The following is an 8,671-nucleotide window of genomic DNA, read 5'->3' on the forward strand; positions in this document are numbered from 1 at the left end:
CCTACAAAAACAAGTCAGAAAATCTTTGAATTCTATACGCGAAACTATAATCTTTTCGCTATGTATTAAGTTAGACTGGTTTTGCAGAGCTCTACAGTGCATTTTTGAAAAAAGCACGTTTTTAATATGTTTTTAATACGTTACAAAATTCCTACTAGCCTTTATTAAGCAGAGGCGGAAACATGCTCTTCAAATTTGGGTAGCCTTGTAAAAGGTTACAAATTGATTATTTTAATTCTGCAGCAGTTTGTGTGCTATTGCATTTAGTACATTACTAAATTATAATGGCAGGGGAAGGGGAGGTAATTTGATACGGAAGGTAATTTGATACAACCCCTCTACAGAAATGTATAAATAATATTAGACAAAAATATTGTCAATAGGTGGAAGATCTGTGAAAATAATGCCTACAAAATTGCACCATGCAGCTAACTTGTGCGTTTATCCCTTTATGGCATAAAATTGTAAAAGTGTGTTTTTTGAGTAGCTATTTTCGTAAAACTTTTAACTCAAGATTATTTTTGTCTGGAAAATTAAAGAAAAGTTCCTGAAAGATGAAACCAAACTCACTTGGCAGTTCATTGATAAGGCTTCAAGGGCATGCCACGTTTTTTCTGCAATGTGCATCCAAATATACAAAAATCAGAATTTTATAACTTTTTTTGAAAAAGGTAAATTGATACATGTGGAGAAAGTAAATTGATACAGTATATTAAATTATTTTTTGTGACTGTAATAAATGTGGTCATTGATCTAGTTGATTTAATTGAGTTATTCTTTATTAACAAGACATGCTACTTTGGGAAACAACTATTATATAGGCTTTCGTAGGCCTACACGCTATCTGTTGTGAAAAAATGAGAAAAGCGCAAAGCACCCCCCTTAAATAAGAACTCTATCCAATGATCCTTCCCATGTCCATCCCGCTGCAGAAGCTTCGCCGCGCACATGGGCCTCAACAGTCATCTTAGCACCCAAGTACGCCATCCACATATTACATTTTTATTTATTACTTTGCTGTCAAAGGGATTTCTGTATTAGCTAGCCGAAGTGGTGAGAACGTCTGCGCGACGTTCGAAAGGACGTGGGTTCGACACCGCTCCAGAGCACGCGGCTGTGTCTGGGCAAAGACACTCAATGTCAAACCAAAATAAGGGGATCAGCTGACTCGAAGACTATATGTCACTTCGCTGGTTCCTGTCGTCTGTTCATTCTCCGAATGGAGGCGTGGGTTTGAATCCCACTTCTGACACCATGTAATGTTTCGCACACTTCGACAACTTCGAATCAACTTCTGACACCATGTAATGTTTCGCGGACTCCTTGACGTCTAACTCTTTCGGACGAACTCTCATAGACAAACAGATAACTTTATTTAAATCTCAAACATAAAGTGGCAACGTAAACGCCCACATAGCTGCGGCACTAAAAACGATTGACTTGTTATTTAAACTCGAGTTGGAAAATGCCGCATCGCTGTCAGGAAAGCGTATTTAACAGCGGCCAATCAAGAGGTCATGGAAAACGCGTAAGTCAAAAGGCGAAACACAAGGTACAAACTTAAAAGGCAAGTTCTCAAATAAATTAAAAGTTTAAAGGCACGTTTCCAATATTACAGTATCGCATCTGTGATCAAATTACCTTCCGGGTGTATCAAATTACCTTCCCTTCCCCTACGTTCGTCTGACTTTACACCGCAAATTGAAAAAAGCACGTTGCGTATTGCAGTGCCGATAAAGAAACGCATTTCATTTTCACATGCTTTTTCTTGAAGGGGCGGCAAAATCTGAATCCGCCCCGGGCGGCACATTCCCAAGCTACGCCACTGCAAGTAGGCCAAGATGTTGACAAACTAGGCTATGCATATCAATATCATAGATATTACCATTGTTAGCCCACTAGAATTAGTCTTGTAGTCTTAAAGTCTTGTAGAATACAACATACAACAATACTGTATTAAAGGCCCTATTGATTGAAATATTAAAAGTTATTGCTGAAATTGAAAGTTTTTTTTTATTGTGTATCCTACTTTTAATTTCATTTAAATCGTTTCAGGGGTTCACCTTATCCTTGTATTGTAAACTCAAATGCACCTTTATCTCAAGTTTCGCAATTGTCGTTGGAAGGTTTACAAAGCTGTATCGCAGGTATGATCTATAATTAAATAGAGACTATTTGAAAATGTTCACATTTCAGATCTAAAAGAAAACCCATACTTGTCTATTTGTTTTGAATTGCTCTATGTGTAATGTTTTGCTTGGAACCCAGAATAGCATTTTAAATGGTTCAGCCAATTTTGCTTATCGGCATATTCCTTTGTTGCAACGGAAACTCAATCGTATTTTAATTGCATTGTGTCTGCCGCATTCACAGAATTGTTTCGTAAAAAATGCAGTCACTTTAAATGGCTCTCATGAATTAAAAGTTTCCGAACGATTGCATGTTCAAAATCATCAGAAATTTGTCACCGGACTCTGGTTTAACTTACTGTAAATGAAACTTTCCCTTAGTTTGAAGAACACAGACAACATTTCCAACATTCCACTAACAACCCTAACCCCGGCAGCACATTTCAATGATACGCTTGCAAGCCCAGACTTCATGAAACCTATTCCAACGAGTAGGCTACAGATGACTAAGCATGCTACACAGTTTCATCTTGGTAACGTTTGAATAAGTATCTTATTCCGTGATTTGGTTCTAACGATTATCAACGCTGATGATAATTTAATGGTCATCACCGCATAAAAAAATATTTAGATAGAAAATCAGCATACTCATGCTCCGATAGGCAGATAGGGCCAACGTCTTGCTGTTACGAAAGCTTTTGACGGAAAGAATAGCTTTGGTAGAGCGATATTTTTGTATACAATAGACAGATAATAATTGCTAGTTACCTGATGGGATTGAATTGCATAATTCATGAACAATGCATAAAATAAATGATAACTACAAAATTCAAACGTTTTCGGCAAAAGTTTCTGCCCTCATCAGAAAAATAACTTACCTCATCTAAAAAACAAAAAACAACAACAAATATTCGTGAAATGTTTATTTATCATTAATGTTTTAGGAGGTTTATTGCCTGAGCCAGCTACCACAACACTTTCTGGTGGGGTCATTGCCGCTATAGTCATCTGTGGCTTGCTGTCGATCGCGTTCATTATTGCAGCGGTTATAATCTACAAACGGAAGAAAAACACACCGAATCCGACTCCCGAAGTATGTTATCTAAATCTGCAAAAGTTTTTGGGATAATCACGAGTGCTTGTAGACCAAATTAAGCTTTTGTATTAGTGATAGAGGTTCATGAAACGTGAGGAAATGAAATAATTATTATAGAGCGAGATTGGACGGTGATTTGGTTAATATACAATTGAAAAGTAACTCCCTATTTTAAAAAAACTATAATTTATTTTTAAAATATAATTTCTACAATTAATGAATATGAGAAGGAAGTATAATGCATGGGCTTTTATTGAAAATTCGATATGGGCGCCTTTATTTGCCACCAGCTTCTCAAGTCGACCAGGAATCACATCAACTGATTTCGCAAGAAACTCTTGCGGGATGGAAATCATAACTTCTCGTATTCGCCCTTCAAGTTCTTCCAAATTTCTTGGTTTGGTTGAGTAGACTTCCTCTTTCAGCCAACCCCAGAGAAAAAAGTCGCAGGGTGTTAAGTCAGGACTTCTGGCCGGCCATTCGTGTGAACCGCGACGACCCATCCATCTTCCAGGAAATTGAGCATTTAGCCATTCACGAACAACAATAGCAAAGTGTGGAGGAGCTCCATCTTGCATGAAAATCAAATCTTCAATATTTTCCCAAGCACTGATAATTGGCCAAATTTCATCTTTCAACATAGCGAGGTACCTTTCGGCATTCATGGTATCGCGAAGAATGAAAGGACCCACAATCCTATCAAAAGTCATTCCACACAATACCGTTACTTTGGGTCGATTTTGCATTTTTTCACAGGTAACACGAGGGTCTTCTTCCGCCCAGTAGTGGCAGTTATGACGGTTCACAAATCCACCTATGTGGAATACAGCTTCATCACTCCATAGAATATTTTTAAAGAGGTTGGGCCATGGCCACCTGGAGATGCGGCCTGATTTGTCACATTTTGCAGATTTTGATTACAGCTACTGCTAGTGCTTGACTGACATTTTTTGAGATGTTTTTACTTTTTGCGGTTTCCTAATGACATAAAACTTTTTTGTTGCCTTGGGGAAGCAGTAGCAAATGAGAAAAAGTAAGTTAAAAAACGCAAAATCAGACTGTTATTGAAAATTAACAGTCTGACTAAAATCTTCGAAATCAAATTTTCTTTGTTTTTCAACATGTGAGAATGTTAAAACCTATTGTGTCATCTGGGGAAAAGAATAAAGAAAGCGTCAAAATCTAATTTTTAGAAAAATATATTTAAACGTTCGCCCAAAGTTAGAAAAACCTGGAAATTTATGCAAAATGTGACAAATCAGGCCGTATCTTTAGGTGGCCATGGTTGGGCCAATCTCTAAACCAAGCCAACATTCAAGCCAAGCCAACGTTCCTGTAGAGTAAGACGTCCAGCCATTTTTGTAGGGTTTTGAAATAAAATAAATTTGAAAAGATTGAAATTGAACAATATTTAAACAAATCTGAAAGGAAAACAAGAACATAAATTAAATTGCCATACATTAAGTAATATATACACAAAAATTGAGAAACATGATATAGCATTTGAATAAATTGTATTTATTTTAAAATAGGGAGTTACTTTTCAATCACCCTGTATTTGTCGTTATTTCCCATAATACAATATATGTTTTGATATTGGCCATAACTTAGAGGGAAGGTAAAATTTTAACTAGCGTTTATAAGCAAGATTGAGTTATTTCGGGCTACCAACACGTTGCGATTTGGCAGGTTGGGTAGACGTTATATGGAGTCGCAGTGCTACATGAACTCTGGTAGAATATTGTCAGGTTCTTGGGCTTTGCCATATTCCAGATATTTGATTGCATATATTTAGGAGTAGTGTTAATTGTTAAAAAACTACTTGGGTCTTTTGTTAACACTATTTTTGCATCAGTTCTTACTGAGACACAACTTGTAGTTTGAAAGCAAAGACTGTGATATTTCCTTGTCGAAAAAAAAACTTAGATGAATCTGACAGAGTAGATGATATCAAAAATTCCTCAATTTAGGATCTTCTAAGATTTTTTTAACGAAAACAAATTTTAAATTTAAAGGAAAGCTTTTATCATTAAGTCACAGTAAATCAGCTCATAAAGGTGCAAACAGTTGTTGGTTCTAAAGTAATAGGAAATAAATGAGAAATTAAGTTAGTCATGTCAAGATTTCAGGAATATTAATTTTGTTAATGGTAGGTCTACAGATAAATATGTCATAGTAAAAAGCGATTCTGTAGGTCTGTGGCTTCAAAAAGTATTTACATTGATTCCTGAGTCTATGTTACTAATTGATATTTTCAACTGATGTGGTTTTACAAAATTGCCCTTTAGTTCGTGCTATGTTGAATTGTTGGTGTTAATTATTTTATTTTCTGCATGCGGAGAATAAGATAGTGAGTAGTTATTTTTGACAATCAGTAAGCTATAAGTTGATATGAGCCTAACTAAAGGTTACAAAAATTAATAGCCGGGATTCCACAGCTTTGTTCATAGGTTACCTTATATAACTGTATTTCAGTTGGAGAAAACACCCGTTCCATACACACTTCCAGATTCTAGTGAAGATTATGCATGTCCAAATGGAACAGTGGTGGGGATATATGAAGACTTGGAACCCGATGGAAGGAACATGATGAACTAAACTTTAGTAGTCTATCACAAATGCATGACATTGAAGCTATACAATTGTGATCATTTCTTGGCTTGCTTGTGGTAAAATTTGTTAAAATTGACCAACGCCAAAGGCTGTAATAAAAAGAAAAACTTATGTAATACATTTTTCATTTTTTGTGGACTGCTTTTGTTGCTGCTTTCCTTTAAAGTCAGGTATCAGTCTAAGTATCAACCATGATCTATTCACGATTGGTTTCGAAATAAATCGCATCAACCTTGGTGCTCGACATGGTTTGTCATTTTGGAACTAATTGTTAAAACGTCTGTTACCTAATTTGGAATGGCTCGTACATGTGTTAATCCAAATAGATTATTGAAAAAATTTGGATATTCATCAGAGTTATGATCTTTTCTATTAATAGTTGCAAATGTTATCAGATCAGAGTTGGATCAGTTACACGTTTTCAGCTCAATTCCATTATAATTAAACTATCAAAAGTTTTAATTGCACTACAATTACATTGATTTGAAATTTTCAACTTGCAATTACAAGTTTTAATTACAAAAAATGAATATTTCAATATGTATGTTCATCGATGATTTTTATGGTTTAAGTTTATCAAAATAAGTAGAACTGCATTTGGAAAAGATTAGGTTGCAAAGTACTGTAGAAGTCCCTTACCTCAACTTGCGGCTCAATAAAAGTAGCCTACTGATACCATGCGTGCAACTTACCAAATATAGCCTAATTATTATTTGAACCAAAAATTTTTGAAGTTACATTTACACAACAACAAAAAGTCTCAATTACAATTAGGCCTACTGTACTGTATAATTACAATTACATTTATTGAGTTCCATTACCTCTATCTTAATACGAGCTGTTTGAGTGCGCGGAAAGCACGTCACATGCTATCTTAGCCCCGTGCTAATTAATCGCTATTGACGGGAGTTTTGAAAATCACAGAACCAAAATATTTTTGTAAATAATAGCCATGTGTATTGCGCCTATAGAAATTGAATTTTTAACTAACAAATTTATTGAAATGAAATGTTTGAGATGAAAAGACGTCAGAAAGTCTGTGTTTATTCTAATTTTACGACAATAGCTTCTAAATTGAAATTTTTGAATTAAAGCATAAAGTAATGCTAAAATAAACTAAAAATTACTTTTTCTCATAAATATAAGCCATTTTGGACTTTTTTACATTTCAAAGTAATTGCACTAACATTTATATTGCACTAACATTAACATTATATATATAACTATATATATAATGTCATAATATAAAAGAATATATACCTAGCATTGCACGAAAATGTCTAGTCACCTGAGACGAAATGCTTATTGTGAAGGGCAGGAAGGTAGAAAAATGACCAGTGTATGTTTAAAAAATTCGAAAAGAACAAAAACTAAAAGTCAAGAAATTTCACATTTCTAGCATATTTCCTTGTGAGAAATATTTCACTACTAGGGTGGGGCGTCCTCATAAAATCCCGTGTCGCTACAGATAGGGTTAAGGATAGGGGATCTCCTAATTACATGAACATGTGTATTTAATTGCATTTAATTACCATTATAATTGATTCAGCTCTGTAACTGATGAATGCGAAAGTAAAAGCAGATGCATATGCGTCATTTCATTGCTTCATGCTTATCAAACATGAACACTTGAACAGGCTTCATGCCTGTTTTGACACAGTTGGAAACTGTAGTGTGCGCTTGAGCAACGTATTTTTATAGACTGCACTCAATTTTGCGGCACGTAGTAGGCTAGATGGAATAAATTCATACAACAAACCTTCAACACCAAGCAGAAAATTAACTTTGTCAATCTCGGTGACCAGGCCTGTGTCTGTGGTTCAAAGTCTCTACATTGTAGAGTCTAGGCTACAAACTTCCAGGATTAATCCTTAGAAGGTTGGGCTCCTGGAGTTTTGCTCAATTTGTGGGGGGGGGGGCTGTCGATTCTTCTTATGCTTTAGGAGTGATATCTTTGTTATTTTTTAAGGCACGGTTTCAAAACTTGGGATTCACTTTGTAAAATTATTCACGCTGAGCATATTCAAAATTAAAACTATGTAAGTTTTAGAACTGCTCATATGCCTTGAAATGTTGAGGTGACATACGACTGTAATTGTAGCGTGAGTTTGCACATTATTTTTTGGTAGAGTAATGAAAAACATGCATTGCAATGTTGTGATTAAAATTTTTACAGCCAATTCCCTTCACGCTGTGAAACAGTTAGGAGGGCCAAATTAATTACTTTCATCCAGCTGGTGGGAAAATTTTAAACAATAGAATATGAAATATTTCAGAGGATGTGCTGAGAAATGCCTTATATCTCTCAATTTATAACCTTTATTTGCTCAAAATTTCAGCTCAATAGAGGTGAACAAAAGTTAGGAAAAGTCAAGAAATCTCGTAGTTGCAGCCTCAGTGGTTTTAGAGATACAACTGTTGACACAAAAAGTTGAATTGACAGCCCCCCCTCCAATCTTCAAAGGGTTAACTATCAAAGAAGTTTTCTCACTTTGAGCATAAGTAGGCCTATCCAAAATCAACCAACCAATTCTTTGTCTGCAACAAATTAGCAATAATAGCTATGAAAAACTCATTAATAGGCCGCATAGCTCTGCCGTGATTTTGGTAAACCTAATATCCGCCACAGACATATACAACCAAGCAACCACACGGCATTTAACATGATCCATTAAAACTGAACATAAACTATAAGCTGCAAAGGTTTTCGGCCATACACACGTTAGCCTTTATCAAGTAACACAAAAAAAAATAACTGCTTATCATATCTACAATGAAAATAAATAACTGATCTAAACACTGAATTGAAAAACGAAATGCAAAATGAAACGGC

General features: G+C 35.3%; 1 protein-coding gene across 1 annotated transcript in view; it reads left to right on the top strand.

Annotated features, from left to right (window-relative positions):
* Window positions 1–7,032, top strand: part of LOC145770284 (VWFA and cache domain-containing protein 1-like) — an 86,243-nt gene extending 79,211 nt beyond the window's left edge. The window contains exons 23-25 of the mRNA XM_082581881.1: window positions 2,056–2,147; window positions 3,074–3,222; window positions 5,701–7,032. Coding sequence (XP_082438007.1) covers window positions 2,056–2,147; window positions 3,074–3,222; window positions 5,701–5,823 — 364 coding nt within the window. The 3' untranslated portion in view covers window positions 5,824–7,032. The remainder of the gene's footprint in view (window positions 1–2,055; window positions 2,148–3,073; window positions 3,223–5,700) is intronic.
* Window positions 7,033–8,671: the final 1,639 nt, after the last annotated feature.

Source organism: Aplidium turbinatum, chromosome 5, assembly GCF_918807975.1.
Source record: "Aplidium turbinatum chromosome 5, kaAplTurb1.1, whole genome shotgun sequence".
Classification (NCBI taxonomy): Eukaryota; Metazoa; Chordata; class Ascidiacea; order Aplousobranchia; family Polyclinidae; genus Aplidium; species Aplidium turbinatum.